Source organism: Miniopterus natalensis, chromosome 4 (assembly GCF_054644295.1).
Source record: "Miniopterus natalensis isolate mMinNat1 chromosome 4, mMinNat1.hap1, whole genome shotgun sequence".
Taxonomy (NCBI): Eukaryota; Metazoa; Chordata; class Mammalia; order Chiroptera; family Miniopteridae; genus Miniopterus; species Miniopterus natalensis.
The window spans coordinates 82,737,254-82,764,111 of NC_142084.1; the positions used below are offsets into that span (position 1 = coordinate 82,737,254).

Genomic DNA, 26,858 nt, shown 5'->3' on the forward strand with positions numbered 1-26,858 from the left:
CTGGTTTTATACCCTTTCTGAGGCCTCGATTATCCATCTATAGGCAGAGGCGCTCGTGTCCACCCTGCACGCTTGCTGTGACTGCATGAGGACAAGTTGTGTGAAGCGAGTGACTCGGCTGGGACCAGATGCTCATTCCCTCCCCCCTGTCCACGTCCCCCTGCAAATCTGGACGCACAGTCTATCGAGCAGAAGGCTTTGCCTTTGCGGCTGACCCATGCTTTTCATTCCTCTTGCCCCGCTCCATTCAAGCAGCGGCGCTGACTTTGCTCTTTGCCCCCAGGAAATGGAGAACAGGGGCGACCTTACCCCGTGACCGACGCCGAGCGAGTGGATCAGGCGTACCGAGAAAACGGATTTAACATCTACGTCAGCGACAAGATCTCCCTGAACCGCTCTCTCCCTGACATTCGGCACCCAAAGTAAGTGCAACACCCCTCATCCTCTGGGCCCTAAGGAGCTTGCCCTTGGCTCCCATTGAGAATTAAAGAGACAGATACATGCAGGGCTGCTGGAGGAGAGCCCCCCCTGTTAGACAGGGCCTTTGTGCAGAGGTTCATGCGATCAGATGCTTCCAGAACGTGGAGCTGGTGGAGCAGAATGACGATGGTGGCGGGCGACGGTGACGCCTCCCTGCAGAGCCAGTCACCTCGCTGTGTTCAGACCGTGGGAACATGGAACCTCTGCCTTTCCTTCGTGCTCTGGCCCACGGGGAAGCTCAGACCTCAACTCAGACGACCTCAAATGGCAGGGACAGTTTCAACCCTCACTCTCCACTTTTTATGTGTGGGATTTCTATTTTTTTTTTAACCTTTATTTTAGCTATCCTGTGTACCTGGATATTTATGTCTTTATTATAAGCTGTCTCAAGTCATTGGAGAGAGGACATATTGGAACGATTATAAAGATAACTGTGGCAGCTGACATCCTTTGAACAGGTAGCGTGTGCCGGATACTTTGTTTGCATCATCTCAGGTTCCTGTGAAGTGGTCCCTAAGTGATGCCCATTTTACAGATGAGGAAACCGAGGGTTAAAGTCATAACGCATATAAGGCCACAAGGTGAATAAGGATCTGAGCCAGGTATCAGGCTCCAGTTCAACCAACACCTAGACTCTGGACCGGAAGCCATCCGCCTCCTGGGCATTTTCAGTAGGGCTACTGTGGTGGTCATGTGATTTTCTAGCGGTGCTGTCCTTCTTAAAGCTAATGTGCATTACAATCATCCCAAGAGCTGTTGGGACACAGGATATTGAGCTTCACTCCCATAATTCCTGATTCAGTAGGTCTGGGTTGAGGCAGAAGAGCTGGCGTTACAAATAAGTGGCCCTGGGATGCTCATGCGGTTTGTCTTGGTCCACACTGTGGGAACCACTGCAAGTAGATTTCACAGCGGCTTCCACAGGAAGACAGTACTCAGCACTGGAGCAGAAGTGTTCTGTTCAAGGACTAAAAAGTACAGCCCAGGAAAAGATAATAGCGGCTCACACTTATTAGGTGCTTACTGTATGCCAGGTCTCATTCTAAGCCAGTGGTTCTCAAAGTGTGGTTCCCAAACCAGTGACACCAGCATCACCTAGGAGCTTTCTACATGCAGATTCTCAAATCCTAGCCCAGATCTACTGAATCCAAAGCTCTGGGGTGGGGCCCGGCACTCTGTGTTTTATGATTCTGATGCACACTTAAGTTTTAGAACTGATGTTCTGAGCCCTTTAAGTGCATTAACTCAGCCAAACTTTCCAGAAACTCAATGAAGTAGGTACCTTTATTATCACCATTTTACAGATAGGGAATTGAGACACAGGAAGGTTAAATAATTTGCATAAAAGTGACACAGCTGGTAAGGGGTGGCACCAGAATTTGTATGCAGAAATTCTGACTCTGCAATCTGTGTGTTTGTTTTTTTTAAGAGACAGGAAGGGGATGGGGAGAGAGAAAGGGAGGGAGGGAGGAAGAGAAAAAGAGAGGCAGACAGAGAGAAACATGGATCAGTTGCCTCCCACATGCATCCAGACTGAGGATCAAACCCGAAACCTGGGTATGTGCCTCAACCGGGAATTGAACTCCCCACCTTCTGGTGTATGGGACAACGCTCCCACCAACTGAGCCACACCAGCCAGGGCTAGAATCTGTGTTCTTAATCACTGAACCATAAGGTCTTTCCACCTATAAGAGCTCAGTTGGTAGAATGCAATAATCAGGAATTAATCTTAGTAGCGTGTTTGGCTACTCACAGAATGCTTTCAGCCCCATTATGTCTGGCAGTTCCTGCAGCGATGCTTTGAGTGGCCATACTGTTACCATCTCCACTCGGTAGGTGAGGAAACGTCACAGCTACGAGGTGCACTGCTCGCCTGGGACGGGGCCCTATACTAAGGATTTCTCACAGGGAGGGGAGGGGACAGGGGACCTCGGTATGCTTGCCTATGGGGTTTGCAGTTTGTTTCCTCACTGTCAAGCCTGCGAATTTTTTCATCCAGTTTTAAGAATGTAGTTCAGATATTACTGATGTTTCTGGATTCAGAACTGTGACCTGTGAGGGTCAGAAACTCAATTTATGAGTTTAGCCCCTTGCAGAGTACAGAATTCTGTGCTCATATCTTTCTGGGTCCGAGAAAGAAGTTCATCTGGGAGCTCCACGCCCTCAGCTCAGCTGTTCTGTGGCACCATGGGCTCTCAACGCTGGCTGTGCCTGGGGTGGTTTTAAAAACAGGCGAAGGCCAGGACACCACCCCGAGCCACTGGACTTTCAGTCTCTGGGGGTGCGGCCTGGGTCTCTGTATTTTCTAAAATCTTTAAAAGAAGTTCTTACACATTCCCAGCGCTGAGGACTGCTGGTATGAAGTAGGAATATTTTTACAATGAGTGTGGTCACAGCTTTCATCCATCCATCTCTTCGCCCAGTAAATACAGGGTGGGGCCAAAGTAGGTTTACAGTTGTTCATATGGAAAATAATACAGTAATAAATCGTAATACAAGAATAAACTCTGTGTTTCGCATACTCACAACTGTAAACCTACTTTGGCCCCACCCTGTATATAATTAATGGTCTGTGTGCCAAGCCCTGCGCTGGACACCAAGAACACAGTGCTAAGTGAGCCGTTACTACTGCTCTGTGCAAGGGGCGGACAGAACGCATAAGGGGCTCATTACCCCACGGTTGAGAAGACCAGTCATAGTGGGAGGCGGAGAGTGCTTGCGACCTCAGAGGGACCCCCACCAGGCTCACAGGGAGACGTTGCAGGTGGAGAGCCGCCTGGGCAGAGGCACCCGGGCAGAGGCACCCGGGCAAGACAGTGTTTCAGCTGGTTAGGGTGGAGCCAGGATGGGGATCGGGCCCTTCGTCTCCCAGTGCAGTGCTCTTTCTCGACAGCTGAGAAAAAGAAAGGGCTTCTTAACGTAGGAGTTCTGCAGCCCATGGAGAGAGCTCAGGCGGGTCTGTAAACTTGGAGGAGAAAAACATTGCTTTTTTTTTTTATTAACCTCTAACTGAAATTTGGTGTGCCCTTCAGTTATGACTCTGGGCAACAAAGCACCTGTGATATAGCTACCAAAAGAAATCATGTACTTTCTCATCACTTTACAGATACTTTAAAATGAAGGTAGTTTTTAGAACTACCACAAGATCTGGTCGTTTCATGTGTTCCTAAAGCACATTTATTACTGTATTTTAAATTTTCTATTATTTCGATCACTATATTTCAGTTTAATTGGTTTCCTTTACAACCTTGTATATTTTATTTTATGAACTATAGACATTGCTCTCAGAAGTGTCCATGTGTTTTACTAGCCTGGCAGAGGGATCCTGGACATTGATAAGTGAGAAGCCCCTCCCCTGTTCTGGGTGGACGGGAATAGAGTCAGAGCACCCCCCATGCTCTTCTGTTACCAGCGCCCCACCCAGCCAGCATCCGAGTTACAACAAAAGATGTCGCTAAACCCAGTGCTCCTGACACCCCCTTTTTTTAGAGTCCCCAGTTGTGGAAGCCGACTTTTCAGAAGTGAGTTGACAGATGTCTTGAAGAGCTTTCCTTTTTTCCTGGGGTTGGGGGCAGGGGGGACTCGTCTGCATTTTGACAGCAGAAATGTGTGGATAAATGAGAGCAGTTAAACTGCTCGTCCCTCTGGTTTCTTTTAGCTTAAACAACTTTCCCAGCAGGAGCAGGCATTTATGCTTGCCTTTTAATCCTTCGAACTGAATTTTGGCAGCAGCATGTCAAGAACGGGGTCGAGGGGCTGTTTGTTTGTGCCAGCTGCGTTTGCCTGGGGAACGTGCAGCCACAGAGAATGGAAACTAGAAAGTTCGGCCTGACTTGCTGGGCTTGCATGGGGGAGGCGGCCAGCTGGCTCTGAGCAGACCTGCCCTCTGCACCTCCTGCCAAGGGAGCAAAAAAGAGGCTGGCTGGTGGGCTGGCCCACTTTCCCTGCTCCCCAGGGGCTCTGTGGGCTGCTTGACAACCACACATGGAGGCCCCTCGGGCACAGAGCTGATGGCAGTGGAGCCCCAGCTGCTAATGACCCAGGTCTGAAGGTTCCTGTGCAAAGCCCTCTGTTGAGTGATCAGTTTCTCCCAGGTAAAGACTGTCCATAATGGAAGTGAGAACAGTCTACAATCCTGACTGCTTTCTCCAGTCCATGGGTTTAGCTTCCAGAAATGAATGAACCTGAATGGAATCTTTGTTGCAATAGAGGGCCCAAGTCTACCAGATTCCTGGTTTCATGCTCCTCTTTGCTTTTTTTTCCTTTTTGTTAAATTAACATGGTTAATTCATGGTATGTGCTGAATTTCCTGAAAAGAGTTTATAAACTCATATTACTAAAATAAGCCAGTCTTCTACTGAGCACCTTTATATCCCCAGCAGTTTGCAGAAGCAACAATGGAGGGAGTTGTTATAGCTTATTGCATTTGACAAACATGTATTAAATATATACGCTGAAAAAAGTAACAATTTGAAAGCACAGGAAGTGAAAGCCAACCACATCTGTAGTAGTACCCCAATTTGAACGTACACACAGACAAAAAATGCTATTTAGGGCCAAGATGGAGTAACAGGGACCAGATTTACTCTCCTGCCCCCCCAAATTGAAAAAAAATAAAAAAGACACCGGACACCAGGAAGTGAAGGTCAGTAATTCTAGAGAGATGGGAAACAAATGACGAGAGCAACAAATTGAGTTTATTGTCTTGAGAGAGTTTTCAAGCCATGATGCAGGGAGAGGAAACCCAAGGAGAGCCCTGAGGACTTCCTGAGTTGAGTTGATAGGGCTGAGAGTCCCGGGAAACCAAAGAGGCAAAGAGTTCACAGAACAGCGTGCTGAAGAGAAGAGTTGCATGGAGATTGAGCTACAAAAGATTCCCTGGAGTATTCAGCAAACTATTGATGAGCTCCTTCCTTATAAGGAAGCTTCCTAAGGCGGGAAAGGGATCATCCAAAACGTATTAGGGGGAAAGTGCCTAGCTCTCATGCAGAGCCAAGAACGGTGCCTCGTCCTACCACACAGGCTGGAAAATCTTGTCACTTGTAACTCATGGAGAATTGAGTTGAGTCCTTAGAAGAGTTTTGCCTCAGTGGGGGCTAATTAGCCTTAGACTGGACAGTTCTCTGGACCAGACTGAAAAAGCATAAGTTATGACCCAGAAGCATCAAACTGTTTCTAAGTAGCTTAACTACATCCCATGTCAAACCCCAAAAATACTTATACAAAACAAAAAATATTCAGCACTAACCGGGGTAAATCCAACCAAAGTTTATCATGCATGCAAAGGAATAGAGAAACATGGCTCATAATGAGGAAAATACTCAATCCAAAACCAACCCAGAGTTGATACAAATGTTAGAATTAGTAGAAGACATTGAAACAGTTATTATAACTGCATTCCATGTATTTTAAAAGTTAGAGATGTGGAAGATATGAAGAGGCCCAAAATGAACTTCTAGAAATGGAACCAATAATGTCTAAGATGAAAAATACAGTGAAGGGGATCGATGGTAGAATAGATATTACAGAAAAAAAGGATTAGTGAACCTGAGTTATAAGTAAAGAAACTACCCAAAGCACAGGGAGAAAAAATAATTTTAAAAAATGAAGAATACTGTATTAATAAACTGCATGACAACTTTAAGTAGTTGAATATTCATGTAATTGGAGCCCATAGGAGATGACGGACATAATGGCCAGAAGTTGTTCAAATTGAATGACAACTAGAAAACCACTGATCCAAGGAGCTCAGTGAAACCCAGTCTCAAGAAACATAAATAAAACAACACCAAGGCACATCATAATCAAATTACTGAAAACCGATGATGAAGAGAAAAAATTTTAAAGCAGACAGAGTAATAAAGCATATTACTGGCAGGACCAAAGATAAGGATGGCAGAATTTTCATTGGGAACAATGCAAGCAAGAACAGTGTAGCAACATCTTTAAAGTACCTAGAAGTAAAGGCTCTGCCAACCTACAATTCTGTAACCCATGAAAATATCTTTCAAAAATAAAGGCAAAATAAGTACTTTTCAGACACAGAAAAAGCTGATAGAATTCATCACAGCTGTCGTGTACTGTAAGGAATGTTAAAGGAAGCCCTTTCAGGGGAAAAATAAAGATACTAGATAGAAACGGGGATCTTTATTCACAAAGAATGAAGATCACTGGAAATAGTAACTATGTAGATAAATATGCACTATTTTTCTTATTGTTTAAATCTTTTAAAAAGATATCTGAATGTGTAACCAAAAAAAATAGCATATTGTTGGGTTTAAAGCATAGGTAAAAGTAAAATGAATCCCAACATAAAGATTAGAGGGAGAAACGATAATATACTATTGTAAGGTTCTTGTAGTACTTGTGAAGTGGTGAAGGTAGACTTCATAAGTTATAAGTGTATGCTATAAACCCTAAAACAAGCACTAAACTAGCAAAACAAAGAGTTATAGCTAATAATCCAAGGAAGGAGATAAAATGGAATCATGAAAAATACTCAGTTAATCCAAAAGAAGGCAGACAAAGAGGGAAAAGAGAACACAGATCAGAAAGGAGAAATCAAAAACAAGTACCAAGATGAAGGAATGTAACCCCACATTAATAATCATGTTAAATATAAATGCTCTAATCATTTCTGTTAAAAGGCAGAGATTGTCAGATGAAATAAGAATGCAAGATCCAGCTACATGCTGTCTGCAAGAAACACACTTTAAATATAAATACAAATAAAAGTAAAAGGATCGAAAAGGTCTGTGTACCGTGCTAACACTAGTCAAAAGAAAGCTGGAATGACTGGCTATGTGTTAATACCAGTCAAAGTAGATTTCAGAACAAAGATTATTACCAGGGATAAAGAAGGTTATTTCATAATAATAAAGGGGTTGCTCATCAAGAGGACATAGCCATCATAAACATTTATGCACCTAATAAGAGAGCTGCAAAATACATGAAGCAAAAACATAGAACTGCAAGGAGTTACAGACATAGCCACAATTATGAAATTTCAACACTTCTCTCTCAATAATTCATAGAACAAGTAGGCAGGGAATCAGCAAGGATATAGTAGACTTGAACAGCACCATCAGCCATTGTGACCCAATTGACATTTATAGAACATTCCACCCCTTAACAGCAGAATATATACTCTTTTCAAGTGCACAGGGAACATTTACCAAGATAGGCCATATTCTGGGCCAGAAAAGAAGTCTCCATAAATTTAAAAGGTTTTAAATGATACCCAATATGTATCTCTGACCACAGTGGAATAAAATTAGAAACCAATAACAGTCTCTTAAATTTTCTAAATGTTTGGAAACTATGTAAGTCATAAATGAATAACAGATGGGCCAGAGAAGAAATCAAAAGGAAAATTAGAAAGTATTTTGAACCGAATGATAATGAAAATAGAATAATATCAGAATTGGTGGGATGTCCCTAAAGCAGTACTTATGGGAAAATTTGTAGCTTTAAAGGCCTATCTTAAAAAAGAGTGGTCTCAAGTTGATGACACCAGCTTCTACTTTAAGAAACTGGAAAAACAAGAGTAAATTAACCCAAAATAAATAGAAGAAAGGAAAATTTAAAAAGATCAAAACAGAGATCAATGAACTAGAGAATAGAAAAACAGTAGAGGAAAATCAGTGAAACCAAAAGCTGGTTCTTTGAGGGGATCTATTAAATTGATCAACTTCTAACCAGACTAATAAGGAGAAAAAAAGAGAGACAGCACAAATTACCCGTATCAAGAACGAGAGAGGTGACATAACTACAGGTTCTGTAACAAGAGAATAATAAAGGAATATTCTTAACAACTTTATGCCTATAAATTCAACAGCTTAGGTGAAATGACAAATTCCTTGAAAGCACAAACTACCAAAGCTTACTCAAAAAGAAATGATTAATTGGAATAGCCCTGTATCTAGTAAAGAAATTGATATTATAGTTAAGAACCTCCTCACAAAGAAAACTCCTGGTGAATTCTTCCAAAAATTTAAGAAATAATACAGATTCCATACACTCTTCCAGAAAATTGAAGAGGATGCTCTCTGGTCATCATGCTTGGCCTACAGAGCCCAGTAAGCCAGGAGGAGAGTGATGGGAAGCAGGGCTGGAGAGGTGTCTGGGGATGGTCAGGGCCATGGTGAGTTTTGTCTTTTACCAAAGTGAGTAAGATGGGAAGTCCTGGAGGGCTTTGAGCAGAGAGTGGCATGATCTGATTTTCATTTTCAAAGAATCACTTTGCTGTGTTAAGTATGAACTGTAGGCGGCCAAGGGTGGAAGAGTTAGGAAGTATATCACAGCAAGGCAGGGAAGAGTGGCAATGGCACAGACCTCGAGGGGAGCTGAAGAGGGACACGACGAGATTTGCTTTCAGACAGTGTGGCTGTGAGAAAAAAGAGAAGCATCTAGGATAACACCAAGGTTTTTAGCCAGAAGATGGAGATGGAGTTGCCATTTACAGGAGCAAAGTCTTTGGGAAGAGTGGGTTTGGGGGAATTTTGCTTTCAAAGTTTAAGACGTTATTAAACATCCAAATAACAATGTCAAGTAGGCTGTTGAATGAATGATGCCATTTGTGTTGTGAAAAGCAGAAATGATGACAGGTTCCTTTGCTGACTTGCTGTGTTTTAATTTTAGTTTTAATTAACTCGCTTTCCTCAAATAGCAAGTAATGCCTGAGGCATAACAGTAAATCCAAAAATGTCCCAAGATCAGCTGTGGTCTGTGGTGTGGTCTGTAGCGTGTGTGGGCCGTGTTCAGGTCATGGTGAGGGCGGTGCCCACCTTCTGCAATGGAGATGAATGACTAGAGTCTCCATCCAGCCTCACCCTCCCGCACTGCCACCCACGGTGCCCAGAGGTTTCTCAGACCCTCAATAGAACAGTGATAGGCTCGGATGACATATTTTGTACATATTCGCAATTTTTACCCTTTTATCAAAAGTTGTGTGGTGGAGTAAGCTCTCTCAACACTTATAACGGAGTATTTTAGTGTGAGATTAGCGCCCAGACGTGCCCAGGATGTGATTGATGCAGACGCCCTAGTTTGGCAGGTTGTTAGCCAGGCATATGTGTGGGGAGGGGGAGGGAGGCAGAAAGAGGGGCTGGGACCTGAATGATTTGTGAGCTGGGAAAGGAAAAAAGTCAGGTTTCTTTGGAGCATCACTGACTTTTCAGGAGACTTAAATCGGCTCCCCTCTGAAATGAAACGACTCCTTTCTGAACAACAGTCTTTCTTTCAAGGCAACAGTTATTGATCCATCGGCCCTAATATTGGGATTTAAAGGTGCTCATAAGCCTTAAAATAAAATGGCAGCCAATAAAATTCCTCACATCGAGTTCTTTTCTGTAATTTAAAAAATAGGTTTCAATGAATTCAGCCCGTGGGTTGAAACTGCAGAGATAAATGGCTTACAAGCAGAAATGGCTGCCTGTCAACTAAAAATCAAACGGGACCATGTCCCTACAATTTATGCTAGGTGGAAACTGCCCAGCTTCCACGTACACTGGTGTGTGGTTTGTGGTTCTTTTATCATTGCTGCAAACAGATGCATTTTCTTAGTCTAATAGAAATGGATGCTGTCCTCTCCATTAATAATAATGTTTCCCATTTGTCAAGTGCTATGTACCAGGCGTCGTGCCGAGTGTGTTGCCAGCTGGGTCTTACCTGTTCCCACTTTGAGGTTTGGTGTAATGATACTTATCCTCTCCGTTGCGACATTATCTCCTCGTTTATGAAAACATTTCACAACTCCTTTGTGGTCCCAGGCCCTCTGGAATGGCATCTAACGAGGTTTCCTAGCTCCATTTTACAGAGGCACAAACTGAGCCCGGGCAAGTTCAGCCCTTTGCTCCATTTCACAGAGCCAGTAGAAGGCGGAGGAGACTCAGACCTCGATCCAAGCCTGTGCTCTTTCTTCTCCATCACGCAGATGAGACCCCTTCATCCCAGAGAAGGAGGGAGACGTTCTTAAATTCTCGCCCTTTGTGCAGGAAAGTTCCCGGGCCTGGCACAGCAGGCAGGACTGGCCGGGTAAACGGACACAGCCAGCAGACTGCTCAGGCTGCATTTCCTTGGCCACGCGGAAGGGAACGTGCCCGTCCAGGAGCCGATTGAAGCACTCAGCAGCCTTGGCTGCAGAGATGAGTTTGGGTGCTAAGTGGTATTGGCCTTGAAAGGGTTTAAGGGAAAAGAGTAATGACTGGAAGATAAAGGACTATCGGTTCTCTGCCTTCACTGAGATGGTATCAAGGGCAGCATGGTGCGGACAGGCACCGAGCAGCTTGGCTTAGGAGCTCTTGCGTAGAGCAGAGCATAATTCCCTCCGACTGTAAGCCTTCTCCACACTTCTTCTGAGGGGAGAAATCAGTAGTCCCCCCACCAGGTACACTCCCCCGCCCATTGCTAAATCTGCCCAGGTTGTGAATGGTAACAGTTTAGCTTTCTGTAGGCTCTCCATCGCTTATGCAACATATATAGACATATGAAGAGGTTTGGCATTTTGGTTTGTTTTACAAAAATGTGGTTGTACCATTACGTACTTTATTCTACAGCTTTGTTTAATATACTATGGTCACATGTCTAAGATATTTCTAATAGCTGTATTAATATTCCACAGAAATCTAATCTGTTCGACCACTCTTCTGTTGACGGGTCTGTTCCAGGCCTCTGCTTCTGGAAACAATGGCAAAAACATCCTTGAACGCGTGTCTTTACATTTTTGTTTCTTCTTTCTTTCTCTTTCATGAATCATTAAGAATCTTGATATTAAAGCCCATTTTTTCCTAAGGCCATTTGCCCGGCAGCTGGCACCTGACCGGGATCTGAGGTGTAGTCCTTATGGTTGTCGCTTCATGCTGGTAACTCCGGCACCTTGACCTTGTGGACAGATTGATTGCTGAGTCCGTCCTTCCTGCTCTCAGCCCATGTTTAAAGTTTGAGCACATGGAATACATTGCCTATTGTGTCTGGAGGAGGGTCAGTTTCATAATGGGGGACAGCTAGGTGAAGAAACTGTTGGATTTTGCTGTGGGCCTTTAAAAAAATTTTGTTGTTGTTGTTTTGACAACAGTCCTAAAACTAGATGTGATCTGAACAGAGGGGTTCTAAAATATAAGTTCAAAGGGGAGGAAAAGACAGCACAACCAAGGTCCTTTAATTACTGCTCGATCTGAAGTCCCTGGTACAAGCTAGGAGGTGCAAAACTAGTGACAAACTGACAGTGCAGAGGTGCCTAATTAATATTAATAAACCTTTGTGATTCTCTTACCTGTCTGTTGAGAAGAGGGAAGTGCAGGTAGTGCAGCTGGCTCTCAGCAAAACCTCTCCTGAATGGAAAAGGACCTTCATAAAGATGTCAGCCTGGGCGCATGTTGTCAGTCACCTTCCGGCTCCTCTGATTCCAGCCAGGCTGTGTTAAAGAGGAAGCCAGCACCTGTCTCATCCCCTCTCTAAGCCTTACCTCCTTACTTGGAAAACAGAGGGTTGGACTAGGCCCTTCCAACTCCAGTTCAACCCAGCAACCATCCATCGCCTACTCGCTGTCTGCAAGGCACAGGGCCAGGCCTGTGGACGCACCATTCATAACACTTTCGCTCTTTGTCTTTCCAGGCTGCTTTCATTCTATCTTCACCTCTCACTCATATGCAAGGAGGGAAAATTATTATAATTTATTGCTGCTTATATTATTTGTCTGCTCCCCCATTCAGCCCTGTTTCCCATGGCACAGGGACAATGACTTGTTCCTCACCATTATAATCCCGGGGCATAGCATAGTGTGCGTCACATAGTAGGTGCTCAGTAAACACTTCTTGAATGCACAAATGCTTGAGGGAGTAGCAGATGAGCTGGCTGAAGCCTGGGGTACCAAGCATGGGGTATGTGTCTACAAGAGCAGAACTCTGCCTTAAGCCTTACTGAATGAAGCCTAGTGCCCTTTCCTGGGACGGCCATCCCAACTCCAAGAGAGTTGAAGTCAGGAGCGTTCTCTGCTGTGAGTTCTCCACGTTGACCCATCTCCAAGGACAGAGGCTATTTAGTTCTCGTGACATTCTCATGGTGTTACCATCCCCCTTTCGCAGATAAGGAAAGAGGCTCAGCAAGGGATGAAACCTGTCCCCGGATCTCACATCTACAGAGTGACAGCAGGATTTGAACCCAGGCCCAGTGCACTCCTAATTCCTTAGGCACAAACAATGTCAGGTTTGTTCAGTTTCACCTCAGCCTGTGTTTCACCTCGGTCTGTGAATGGTGTCCCATTCTAGGGAATTAAATGTGTTTTATAGTTTCATTCAAAATCGTTGGGTTGTTCTGTTTCAAAGTTGACTCAGAGGGAAGATTTTTGCAACGCTTCCCTTTGATTTTGACTTCTTTTCTTTTATATTCTAGTGTTCTGGCAGTGAGCCCTGCAGGCGCATCTTAAGGGCCAGTATATTAGATTCATCTTTGTGTCCCAAGAGCTCAGAATGCTTTAGGGAATGTTAAATCAGGGGCTGCTCAGTCACAAATGAGCCCCGATAGCTCCCAGTCCTCCCCCTACCTCCCGACCCCCACTGCAGCCCTGAGCCCAGGCCACTTTCTCTGAGTGAGTGAATGAGCAAAGCTCTCTTCCTGCCGCAGGAAGGAGAGGCTGCACCCTTCAGGTCAGAGATAACACCCAAGAAGCAGAGTTTCTGCCTCAGTCCTTCAGAAGCCATCCTTAGGTCCAAAACAGATTCATTCAACTGAAAGGGCTTAAAGATCATCCAGTTATATCATCAGGGATTCTTTCAGTTACAGGGACAGAAATCTAACTCAAACTGACTTAAGAAAAGAAAATGTATTGGCTCATGTAACTAAAAAGAGCAGAAGTAGACCTTGATTTCAGCCATAGCTGGACTCAGGTCCCTAAATGATGCCAGCAGGAGCCTCTCTCTCCATCTCTTGGCTCTGTTTTCTGTTAACCATTTTAAGACAGGAAAACAGTCCATGCGGTAGCCCCAGGCAGACCAGACTGATCCCCTCCCATGCTGGGTTTCAGCAGAAAAGAGCTTACCTCGCTCCCAGTTGTCTCAGCAAAGATTTACTGTGCTTTACAGGTGCCCCTCCCTGAACCCATCACTGTGGCTGCGGAGATGCAGTGCTCTAATTGGCTGAGCCAGGCTCCCTTGCCCACCCTCAAGGAAAGCAAGGACCTTCCCCCAGACCTTATAGAAATGAGGGGTGAGAGATTCCCCCAGGAGAATTGGGATGCTGTTACCAAAAGATAGGAATGAAGGAGTACAGAGCAGGCACACAAGACTTGCCCATTGTGTCAGTCCAGCCCCCTTACTGACCTAAGGTTCAGCGAGAAGAGGGGACGTGCATGGCTGCTCGGCGGAGCAGAAACCAGCAGCCAGGACTTCACACCCCTACTTAGTTCCCGCAGTCTTTGGGTTTGATCTACTTGTTTTCTTCTTGCTTATATACTCAGTAGCATTGACACATTACCCCTACAGGATATAACATGTATAAAGGGCAGTCGGGTTTAAACCCAGGCTCGGGCCCTTCCCAGCTATTTCACCTTAGCAGGTCACTTCACTTCCCTCTGCCGGGCTTCCTCTCTGCGACCGAGGCAGCGATAGTCCCTGCTCCTAAGAGCGTCACGACTGTGAAATGACATTAATCCACCTAAAGGGCCTAGAACAGTGCCTGGCATAATGGGAATCCTTAACAGATATTTTCTGTCATCGTCACGTTGTACCTTATTTTGTAACGGCTTTATCACTATTCTTTGAATTGGATTTTCACATTTATTGAACCTTTCCCTAGTGACAACATTCACTTTGTACTCCTGTCACTGTTTTGGCATGTCTGGGAGCACCTCTGGATCGTGGCTCTTTGTCCTCATGCTGTGCACCCCTAACTTAACTTCGCCCTGTCAGGGTAGGGACCTCATCAGGCTGTGACCAGATGACAGTGGGAGTGCTTGTGCAAAGGGCAGAATGTTTCTTACTCAGGTCTTGGTTGTAAGGTTTGAAACTCCACAGGTGCCTCCTCTTTTATGGTACCATCTGGGACCAGAAATATTGAGCCAAGGGAACATCAAGATTGGTGTCCCCATGTCACTGCCGTGACCCTCTGCGAGGGTGTCGCTCTGCCTGATCGTGCCCAGGGAGGGGCTCATCCACGTGTCTCAGGAAGCCACACTGCATCGGGGAGCCCACAAAGATTTGGATGCCGTGTCGTAGAAACAGGCATATGTTCAGAGAAGAGCGCAGAGGGCGCACTCCTAAACAGGTCAGCTGCGGGTGCCGGCGTTGGGCAGGGTGCTGTCATTATCAGCTGTCCTTCAGCTTTTCTGTGTTTTCCACACTTTTATGCTGCGCAGTTACCACTTTTATCATCGAGAAACACACACATATATTTGTTATTTTAAATAGATATGATCTCAATTTGAGTCCTGGATCCAAGTCCCTTACCTTTCTGGGCTCTGCTTTCCTAGTGTGGAAAACAGGGCGAGCACTCCCTGCTTCATCTTCCTCCCAGGGGAGAGTGCTGATTAGAGGCGAGAGGGGAAGAGTGCTTTGTGAACCATCAGGCACGGTGACCGTGGGGAGGCAGAGGTTGTTATTGTCTGATCATGGCCAAACCAGCCGCTTTCATTGGAGCAGTGCCCTAGTTTCCCCTTCCTGGAGACCACATTCTCTGAGGCTTCTGTCTGAAGGCATCGGCGAGGGGACGATCTGTGTTTACCATACTCAAAGGAACTGGGCGTATGCCACCATCCAGTGTTGACATCTCAGGACACAATGTGCAAACAGGTCTTAAAGAGGACTGCGAAGGTGGAGGCGGGGCACTGTGGTGGCTTTCCGTCGCCATCCCGAGGCCGCCTCTGCTGGGAACTGGTGCCTAATGAGAGGAGAAACGGGGCTTTCAGCCCAAGCTCCCAACAGGAAGGTGGCCGGTGGGCAGGTCTGTGGAACCAAGTTTCCCGCTGGACACTGGAGGGATTCATTTCAGCATGTCACACAATTTTTTTTATTTAAACAAAGAGCCTCTACTAAGCTGGGACCAAACTACTGACTAGTGCCCATGGCAAAAGTCAAATGCCATTTTGTGTTTATTTACTAAATAAATGCATGGATGGATAGAAGGGGGAGAAAAATCGAAGAGCCCAAAATAAGAAAAAAAGGCACGTGCCCAGGGTTATAATCCAGGCTGAGCCTCTTGAGTTCCGAGTAATCTTTAATTACACGATTGGGTTAAATGAGAAGAGAATTTAGTCTATTCTGGATTGTCTACTTCCCGTACTATATGATGGTATTTGTATGCTATCTACTGACAGGCCGTGGAGCCCAGCTCTGGGGTTTCAGAGAGCCAGGGCTCTCCGCTGGGTAATGGCTCTATTGTATTTCACCCTTTGGACTCCAGGCAATTTATTACAGCTAACCCCCCCCACACTCCTTCCACCCCCACCCTCCTGCCCCATGCAGCTTCAATAAAGCAAGCCTCCGGTGAAATTGGATGGAAGGCAGGACCTTTTGTAGAAAACTAGATGTCAGCCTGTTTTTCTCTGCCAGAGGACTCAGCTGTGTTAAGGGAAAGGGATTTTTAAGAAGAGGTGCTTCCGTTTATTTTTGAACGCGATATAATGAAGTTGGAGGAGGCTCCCAGAGAGGGCTGCCTGAAGTGATCAAAGGGATGAGAGAGGAGAGGAAAGGGGAGGCAAAGAGCTATGTGAGGCCTGGATAAAAACAGTCCAGCCAGGTGGAAGAGCAAGAGGGGACATGCAAGAATTACAGAGGTCCCAAGGGGAAAGAGAGAGACTGACTTGTCCATCTGAAACGGACTGCCAGAATTAGAGGAGTTCAGTTCACACAGAACGGAGCTCACTGCCAGAACCCAAGAGTTCGTTCCTCTGCCCCACTTCCCCTGGTGCCTCTAGCAGAGAGAATTTGAAATGCAGGAGACCATGAACCCTGACCCAATTTATTCCCCAACATTTCTTTCTGAAAATTATCAAACATACAGAATAGTTGAAAGAATTGTACACTGAATCCTCAAGTTTTCTCCATTTAGATTCTGCAGTTAACATTCCTCTACTGACTTGATCACATGTCTATCCATCCCTCTGTCCATCCATCAACCCATTTTATTTTTTTATGTGTTTCAAAGTAAGTTGCCAAGAGACCCTGGCACATTCTGACAGTTAAACAGTGGATTGCAGTGGCCTACAAGAGGAGAAACTCAGTTGTTACGTTCATTGCCCCAGATGTCACAGATTTTCCCCCCAAAACTTACCAGTCTTATGGAGCTTCCTCCCATGATGCTGTTTACTTCTGGGCTCTCAACTTCAAATGTCTCCAGAGACTGGGGAGGTAATGTTGTGAAGGAGTGAAGCAACCCTGGAATAAGACTAGGGAGTGGGGAGAGCTGAGAGCCCAGAGAATACCTGCTGTTGCCACTTCTGTTCAACATTGTACTGGTTTTTCCGGCCAGAGCAATTAGACAAGAAAAAAAAAGCATCTAGCTTGGAAAGAAAGAAGTAAAACTATCTCTATTTGCAGATGACATTCTCTTGTATATGGAAAATGCTACAGAATCCACGCACAAAAAAATCAGAACTAATGAGTGCAACAAGATTGTAGGATACAAGCTCAATATACGAAAATCAATTGTTTTTCTATACACTAGCAAGGAAAAATTTTAAAAGGAAATACATGTTTACTAGACATTTCTCCAGAGAAGATATACAGTTGACCAATAAGCATGTGAAAATATACTCAACATCATTAGTCATTAGAAAAAATGCAATAATGAGATACCACTTCATACCCATTGAAAGTCTATAATCAGAAAGATGGACAATAGCAAGAGTTGGTGAGCGTGTGGAGAAATTGGAACCTTATAATTGCTGGTGGGAATGTAAAACGGTGCTGCCACTTTACAGGACAGTTTGGTAGTTACTTTAAGAGTAATCATGGCCCGGCCGGGCGTGGCTCAGCAGTTGAGCATCGACCTAGGATCCAGGTGATCGGGGTTCGATTCCCAGTCAGGACACATGTCCGGGTTGCAGGCTCGATCAATGACTCTCTCATTATTGATGTTTCTATCTCTCTCTCTCCCTCTCCTTTCCTCTCTCTGAAATCAATAAAGATATATTTTTAAAAAAAGAGTAATCATGGAGTTACTTTATGATTCAGCAATTCTACTCATTTGTATCTACCCAAGAGAATTGAAAACATAAGTCTACACAAAAGCTTATACATGGATGTTCGTAGCAGCATTATTTATAATAGCCAAAAGAGAGGAACAACCCAAATGTCCATGAGTTAATGAATGTGGTATATCCATACAGTTGAGTGGCATTTAGCCATGAAAAAAATAAAGCCAAAGAAACCAGACACAGAGACCACGTGTTATATGATTCCATTTATATAACATGTCCAGGATAGGAAAATATATGAAAACAGAAAGCAAATTAGTGGTTGCCAAGGACTGGGGGAAGGGAATAATGGGTAGTGACTACGAATGTATATGGAGTTTCTTTTGGTGGTAATGAAAACGTTCTGGAATTAGATAGTGGTGATAGTTGTACAACTTTGTGAATATGTTAAAAACTACTAAATTATACACCTTAAAGGGTTGAATTTTATGGTATATGAATCATATCTCAATAAAAAGAGATGCACAGAGGGATGGAGGAGGGCGGGTAGGTGGAGGGGGAGAGAGTAACCAAAGAATTTATATGCATATATGCACAACCCAAGGACACGGACAATGATGGGGAGAGGGACTGGGGAGGGGGATGGGACAGGGTGGGAATGGGCCATTGGGGAGAAAAAGGGACATCTGTAATATTTTAAACAAAAATAAAATTTAGAAAAAAGAGATGCAATATAAAAAAGTTCAGTAAAATTCTGTAATCCTATATATTAAATATAAAATTTCAGCATAAACTCATGATGTATTTATTAAAATATATTTCTAGCTCTGGCCACTATAAAGGTACAGGAACCATAACCAAACCAGTAGTAATGAATGCCCTTAGTGCCCAGTATCTGAATAGTTATATTGATGATATTAAGGAGCCAAGGTTCCTTGGCAGATTCCAGGTTAGGGCAGAAAATGTACAAGTTAAGCCTGGAGAACCTTCTGATATCTTTTATCAAAAAGCAAGGAAGCTATCAGTACTCTGTGGTCATGTTCAAAGGAGTAGGAGTCAACTTGAGAAGACTCCCTTGGGCTAAGATGGGCTTATTTGGGAACCAATAAGAATAATACTCATTGAACTGAGACATATTATGTGAAAATTTATAAGTTCATAATGAAAACCAATAATAGCATCTTTGGAGGATGCCAGGTAACCAAGTCATTTTGAAAACTGGTAAACAAAGAATCAAGAACTTACCCTTGCCTTTCCTGGACTTGGGGGTAACTACATAATTGATGTGGTAGTTTTTCTTGATAGAAATATTTCTTGATAGAAATATTCCAGCTAGTAAATGAAGAATGATAGAATTAAAATAACATCATTTTTGAAAACCCCTGATGAAATAAGGGATTGGTCAATGGCCACCAACATCACAAAAGGAAAGACAACTAGATATGTGTTTCCCGTCGGATGCTCACACCACCTATAAAGAGATTGCCAGAATATCTCATCAAATTACGTCAAACCTCTAGGTCTAACTATCGGTTTACAAGAATGGGGGTGGGCGAGTGGGGGGTAGACAGAGGAACACAGACGCACCACGGTGATGCAAGCAGCAAAACGCAGGCTGTGGGAAATCCTATAGGACAAATGACCTAGTTTCTTCAACAAATAAGTTGTAATTTTAAAAAAGAGACTTAGAAGATACATCATCTAAAGGCAGTATATGAGCCTTGTCTTGGTCCGGATTTATACAAACCAATTGCAAAAAAGACACAAGAAGATCCAGGAAATTTAAATACCAACTCAATATTTGATGATATTAAGGAACTGTGGTCATTCTTTTGTGTGTTCTAATGATATTAAAAGCCCGCAGCGGCAGGGCCTTCCACATTCAAGCTTACCATGGGGCTGGTGGAGAGCAGAGGAGAAAATGTGTGCTTTGCTGGTAGAGTCGGGGGGGGGGGGGAGAAAGGGGGCTGAACCAATGAAGCCCAGTTTACTCTTCCAAACTAGTGGATGAGGGGTTTCTCTTCCATTGGGGAGGAGTGTGCAGGGGCAGGGAGACAGGCCAGAGCTCCTGAAGGGCTGCCCTCCACGTGGAGTCATGAGGATGGGCAACTGCGTTCCTAACATGGTCGAGGCTGAAACAAGTTCCGTACACGTACAGCACTGAACCCCAGTGCTGCTCCATCCGCACTGGCTGCCATCGCTGTGGGCGTTGGTTGTATACTTATTTCTGTGTGCTGTGTGTGCAGGGACTGGAGGCAGGACTTCAGGATGCCAAGCGGAAGAAGGTTCTGAAGTGAGGGAGGTGTCTTCACCTTTCACTGGAGAGAAAGGGGGATTTGCAGTTAGCCAAACCATGTTCCTGAGTTCTCTTGGCAAGATGAGAGCTGAACCTGTCCTCTCCCTGTCCCCCGTGTCTCCCTCTAGCTGCAACAGCAAACTCTACCTGGAGGAGCTCCCCAACACCAGCATCATCATCCCCTTCCACAATGAGGGCTGGTCCTCCCTCCTCCGCACCGTCCACAGTGTGCTGAACCGCTCGCCCCCGGAGCTGATCGCCGAGATTTTGCTGGTTGACGACTTCAGTGATCGAGGTAGGGTCCATCCCACCCGCTCCTTGCCCTCCGCACTCCATCCAGTGGCTGACTTGCCACAGGGGCAGCAGGTTTTCCCGTTAGCAACACCAGCATATGGATGCTCGCTGTGAACCAGGCCATGAACCTGGCACATACACACGTCATCTTGTTTAGTCTTCACGACAACCAATGACGTAGGTTCTATTTTTATCCCATCAAACTCAAAACAACGGAAAACTTGATAAACAGCCCAAACAAGTAAAGGGTTCTTTATTCATTCAGTCAGTCATTCATTTTGTAATAAGATTCAGGATGGGTACAGCTGCTCAAGGCTACCATCAAAGAATCAACCAGGCTGCTTCTCTCTTTCTGCTTCCTAATCCTCACGGTCACAAAACGGCTGCCGTACCTCCGGAAGAAGGAGGAAGGGCAAAGAGGACAAAGCTTCCTCCTTTCAAGACTTTACCTTCTTACCGAAAGAGTCTTCTTATTCAGGAAAGACAGTTGGCCACAGCTCTGACCTCTGGGCACCCCTATCTGCAAGGGTGGCTGGGCCATGGGAGTGTCTTGACTTGGGACCACTTTAGAATAGGTAGGAAAGGGAGAAGTAGATTAGAGAAGGCGTTAAATGAGCCCCCTACAGTATCTGCCACACCGTTTGTTTAACAGATGAGAAAACCGAGGCTCAGAGGTTAAGTGACTTACCCTTGGTCACCCAGCTCTTAAGTGGTCCCAAGCATGTGACCTTAACCACTAGACCACACAGCCCAGCAGCTAGTAGCCGCAAGCTTATTCTTTGCATCAGAGGTTTCACCAGTTGCAGCAGATCAGGAGACATCCTTTCCCCTGCTCGCTTCTTGTAGAGGCCCTGGTACGTAGTGAAGGGGGCAGACTGAGTGCACTCCAGAACAATCAGACTGGCCTCCCTGTCAGCCCAACACTGCACTCTTCATTGCACGCCCTTAGTGCAGGGACCTCAGCGGGGGTGGGGAGGGTATGAGTATGTGTACACACACACACTCACACACACATACACACAGCTTAAGCTCAGCTCCTACCACCTCCCTGACTCTTGACCTGTGCTCATTCTCACGGGACCCTTTACTTTCTCTTGTTAGCGCTTATCACAGGCCGAGTTAAACTATGAATAAGTATAACATACGAATAAGTGTAAACATTGTGTGTGTAAGAGTTGCCTGGTTGCCTGTCTCCCCTACTAGGCTGTGCCTCCTAAGGGCAGGGGCCGCCACATTGGTCTTGCTCAGTCCTCAAACATACGTGTTTGATGATCGAATGATCAAAGATCTTTCCTTCTGTCTCCTTAGTATTTGGCCACCATGGTTACCGTGGCATCTAGCACCTTATATGAGATTTCCTTGTGTCCCTGAAGCAAGGTCTGTGAGCCCACAGAAGCCAGGGGTGTGTCTCCTTGTCTCCATAGCCCTCTTCTTTAGCGGAGAGTCTGGCAATAGTTTGATCCTGGCCCTGTCACTTACCAGATCTGTGACCTTGACCCAGTCACCTGACCTCTGTGCTTCAGTTCCCTCATCTGGAAAATGGAACCACAGCAATACTTACCTCTTAGGGGGCCGTGACTGTTGATGAATTATATGTAAAGTTACTATATGTAAAGTGCTTAGGATGGCGCTGGCACATAGTGAACACTAGAAATAAACATTGAAGCTCGGTGTATTATTGATATTACTTATGACTGGTTGTCAGAGGGGGAGTTGGAGGTAAATGTGCAGACATGCAGATGCAGGTACAGTCTTCCCCTTTCTGTGTGTAAAAGGGCTTTGCAACTTGTAAAACACTAAACAAATGTCCTGTTGTCTCACCTCCCACCTGAACTGTTTCCTGCCCAGTCACCATTTAGGGGTTATTTTAATGCACCAGGCCTGTACATGATCCCATTTATTCTTGACAACAACTTCTGAGGGAGGCCTTGGGAATCCTTGGGTCTCTGATGGAGTTGGGGTTAAATGACTTGCCCAGGGTCACACAGCCAGTGAGTGGAACACCCAGGCCTGTGGACTCAAAGCCCAGGACCCTTGCTGTGTGTGGTTAAGATGCCTTTGAATCAGCTCCAACTCCTGGTGACCCTGTGAATGAGTGATGTACACCATGTCTTGTCCTCAGCAGCCCCGCTCATCTCCTGCAGACTCATGCCTATCGCTCCTTTTATGGAGTCAGTCTGGCTCATATTTGGTCTTCCTCTTTTCCTGCCACCTTCTGTTTTTTTCCAGCATCATTGTCTTTTCCAAAGCACCCTGCCTTCTCATGATGTGCCCGAAGTAGGACAGCTTCATTTTTGTCATGTTTGCCTCCAGGGATGTTTCAGGTTTAATTTGCTCTGGGACTCACTCGTTCATCTTTCTGGCGGTCGTGGAGCTCTCCTCCAACGCCATGTTCCAAATGAATCCATTTTCTCCTGTCTGCCTTCTTCACTGGTGAGTTTTCGCATCTGTGCATAGCCATTGGCAATGTGAGGGTGTGGATGATCTCTACCTCTGCCCTTGGCTCCCTGTCGTCTGCTTCCTTTACCGGTCCCCTCTTCCAGCCTCAGCCTTCTCCCAGCTTGGGCCCACCGCCCGCAGGCCAAGGGCTCGCAGCGGACAGTGAGAAGGAAAATAAGAGCGCGTTGCTCCTGTGATTCCTGGAACCCATGTGCTGTGCTGCTGCGTGAACAGCCTCCACTTGAGGCAACACCCGAGCCTTCCCTCAGGCCGGGCTGCCTGCCCCGGGCACGCTCGCTGCCAGGGTTGGTGCTGAGGGCCACGGCGGCGAGGGTGCACTCACTCCCTGGCTCTCGCTCTCTGTGCGCCCCTGCAGCAGGGCCCTCTGTCCTAGAGGCGCCAGGCTCCTGTCTGGGGATCTTCCCTGCTGCTCTCTCCACCTGGACGTGCTCTTCCCAGCTCTTCCCACAGCTGACTCCTCTCCCACCATCTTCAGTTAGGTCCCCCTCACTACCACTAGTCACTGCTCTCCGTGTGTGATTGCGTGGCTGTTTGTTCACCTATTCGTTGTCATTCTTCCTCACTAGACCATTTGTGGTCTAGAAGTAGGTGAATTAGTGAGTGAATAAATGAATGAATGAATGAATGAGTGAGTGAGTGAGGAGGGGAGGAGGGAGGAAGGAACTATGGCAGCTCCATGCACACACATAGAAAACCATCACTAGCAACAGGATCATCTTCAGTCAGCGAGATAGATGTGTCTGTGGAACACACAACAGTTTCTTCTGTAGCTGATGCTGGTCCACATCTTTGTGTTTCTGGCTCAGGTCCCTGTCCCCTGTTTTCTGAAGCATCAGCTGTCCTGGGGGTAGACCCACAACACTTGGCAGGTCCCTCTCTGAGCATCACAAGGCATGAGCCCTCCAGAGGTAGAAGAAACCAAGCATCAGCTAGATTAGAAACAAGCATTTCTCTTTGTTCAATGACAAAAGAATTTCAAGGTCATTAAGCTACGTCACCATGCACCTTAGAGCACTTGAGGGTCCAGGAATGCCTCAGGGAGCACTGTGGGGAGTATGGAGAAACTTACAGGTACAGGTGGGGTTCAGGTACCTCTCCTGGCTTAAAAATGTGTGGAAATCACAACTGTAACTCAGCCTGCTCATTTTACAAATGGGAAACCGGAGGCCTGAGCAGTGGGCAGGCTTAACTCAGCACACAGCTAACTGTTTGCAGAGGAGACAAGGCTCCCATCCTCAGGCTCCTAGGACAGCCTTGTCCCTCCTCGCCTCTGCTGGTTCCATGAAACATCTGCAGAAGTGCGTTACTCCTTTCTGTCCCCAAGGACACTTTTCAATAAATTACTTTCCCATTGTATTAAAGAGCAAACTTCCTGCTAAAAAGAGCTCATTAACAAGCATGGCCAGTCCTGGACTATAATGGTTTGCTCCTCTAATCCCCAATTTCCTTAATGTCATACTCAGAGATAAAAATAACGTGACTCCCGCCTCCCCATCCCCATAAAAAAAAAAAGTAACAGTCTTGAGAAAGAGAAGGTAAATTTTATAAGAGTGACAGTCTGCCAAGTGCATCTGTTTCTCCAGAGAGCAAAAATCTTCATCCAGTGTGATGCCATCCCCACACCCCAATAAGAATGAGCGGAGACCAAATGCTGTCCCATTTCACAGATAACAGTGAAGACCAACGGCCCTGTTGCTGCCCCATTTTCTCAATGAATCACGCTTAGAACCCAGAGGAAAACTCGCCTCCTGCCCCCTCTGGCCTGCACATCAGCCCGCAGTGTGCAACCTGCGTTTTTCAGACAAGCAATCATTATTCTTGTTCCAAGAAGCAATTCTCAAGGCAGCTTTGGAAGAAAACTTACTCAGCAGTGATTGTCTTAAAAATGAGATTAGGGAGAAACAATTTCAGAATTATGGAGAGACTTGTCTCAAGTACGGCAAATATAGACCATTGCAAAAGACATTTCTCTGAGCCACATGAGCAGTGGCAGTTGTCAGAGCTGAAATTCATCGATGCTCTACAGGCTGGATTGGCGCTGCCTCGCAGAAGGCATTTTCCCCTGAAATGAGCCTCCTCCAGGATCCTCAGGGCAACTAATTGAAATTCAGCTAAGGGTCAAGACCTTGAGTAGGATACAAAATTGGAGCAGATGAATCCTTGAAATAAGACCCAGAGCTTTGTGCAGGCAGCACTGGGGACTGGAGCAGAGGCAGACGCCGACGCCAGGAGAATCCTGGTCGTGCTTACGAACAGGGCGCTGCAGATCCAGGGATCTCCAGAAGCTCTTCTAACTTGCGTGCTTCGCTTGAGGGTTAGGAAGACGTGGGGGTGCTCCTGTGCTTGGGGGGGGAGGTGAGGGTGTAGGGTAGCAGACCTGCCCCCAGGATTTATTAGGAAACACAAGGAAGCCCTTTGTTCATTTGTTTCTATTCCTCTTGTCCTTCCCCTCCTCACTTTTTAACAGCGTGGTTTTCTAGAAAAATTGGATATGTAGTCGCGGGAAGGGTTCTTGTCTTCGGGTGAACTATAGGCCGCCTGGGATGATGGGGTACAGAAATGAAAGGCTATGGTATATGCGCACTGAGAGCATTTTCCCCAACTCAGCTGCCTCTCAGCAAATAACAGAAATGTACCCGGTGGCGCTCCCTAAAGGAGCTTCTTAAGCAGGTACCTGCAGGGCTCTCGGTGGAGTGTTGGCCGTGAGTGGTGCTGGAAGGAGCGAGGACAGTGCGGGGCTCATGGGCCCACGTGGTAGAGACCCTCACCGATGACCCAGGGTCAGAGGGTCCTCTTTCCATGATGGGCTTAGTGACTCTGACCCCCCGTCACGCCACGCCACAGAAACCTGTCCGTCCTGACCGGTTTGCATTTCAGCATACCGTGCCCCATGCCCTCAGCACCCATGCCTCAGTTCTCGTCATGTCTCTCACGGCCTTTGTGTGCATCCAGTATGACCACAACTGGTGGGTGACCATTCCCCACGTTCATGGTATTGTTTGGGTTCCTTCAGCTTAAGATTGCTTGCTTTTCTCTATATCTGTCCTGATTTAATTCATATCCATGTATTCAACAAAATTCGTGAAATGGCTCTGCTGGACACTGTACTAGGTGCTGGGGGTACAGCAGGAATAAAATAGACTTCCCTCCAAAGGCTCACACCCAGTAGGGCAGACAGACATGGTAAGGGGCAATCGTAAGACCCTGGTATACGTGCCGCTTGGTGGAGGTCCAGGTGCTGTGGAGCACAGAGAAGGTCAGGGAAGACTTCCCAGAGAAAATGCTAGCTAAACTCAATCCTAAGGGATAATTAGATACTATTACTCCTTGGGGTAGGGGAGGGGAAGAATGTGCCAGGCAGAGGGAACAGCAGGAGCACAGGCTAGGAATCAAGGAGAAAATGTGGAAAATGTAGAAAGAGCTATCCAGAACCTCATCACCGTTAACATTTAGGCTTCTAAACAGCCGCCTCTCCCCCTCGATGTTTGTTTGTTTGTTTTATAGACTTTTATTTTTTAGAGCAATTTTAGCCGTCCACACTCCACACACACATAGCCTCTCCCACACTGCCCTCTGGCTCCATGCATTACAGTGGTACATTTGTTACAACCAATGAACCTATGTTGACAAAAAATCCATAGTTTATATTAGGATTTACTCTTGGTGTTGTACATTCTATGGGTTTGGACAAATGTATACTGACATATAGCTACCATTATAGTATAATACAGAATAGTTGCACTGCCCTAAAAATTCTCTGTGCTCTGCCAGTCATCTCTTCCTCCCTCATAACCCCTGGCAACCATTCACCTTTTTACTGTCTCCTTAGTTTTGTCTTTTCCAGAATGCCTAATATAATTGGACTCATACAGCGTGTAGCCTTTTCAGATTGGCTTTTTTCACTTAGGAATATTCATTCAAGGTTTCCTCGTGTCTTTTCATGGCTTATAGCTCATTTTTTTTTAGCACTGAATAAAATCCATTGTCTAGATGTTACCACAGTTTATCTATCCACTCTTCTACCGAAGGACATCTTGTTTGCTGCCAAGTTTGGCAGTTATGAAAAGCTGCTATAAATATCTGTGTACAGGTTTTTGTGTGGACATAAGTTTTCAGGTCACTTAGATAAATACCAAGGAGCGGAGTTGCTGGATAAGAGCCTGTTCGGTTGTGTAAGAAACTGTCAAACTGCCTTCCAAA

General features: G+C 45.6%; 1 protein-coding gene across 1 annotated transcript in view; it reads left to right on the plus strand.

The window, feature by feature from the left end:
• Nucleotides 1-26,858, plus strand: part of GALNT10 (polypeptide N-acetylgalactosaminyltransferase 10) — a 170,558-nt gene that overhangs the window by 77,032 nt on the left and 66,668 nt on the right. The window contains exons 3-4 of the mRNA XM_016214053.2: nt 284-422; nt 20,033-20,199. Coding sequence (XP_016069539.2) covers nt 284-422; nt 20,033-20,199 — 306 coding nt within the window. The remainder of the gene's footprint in view (nt 1-283; nt 423-20,032; nt 20,200-26,858) is intronic.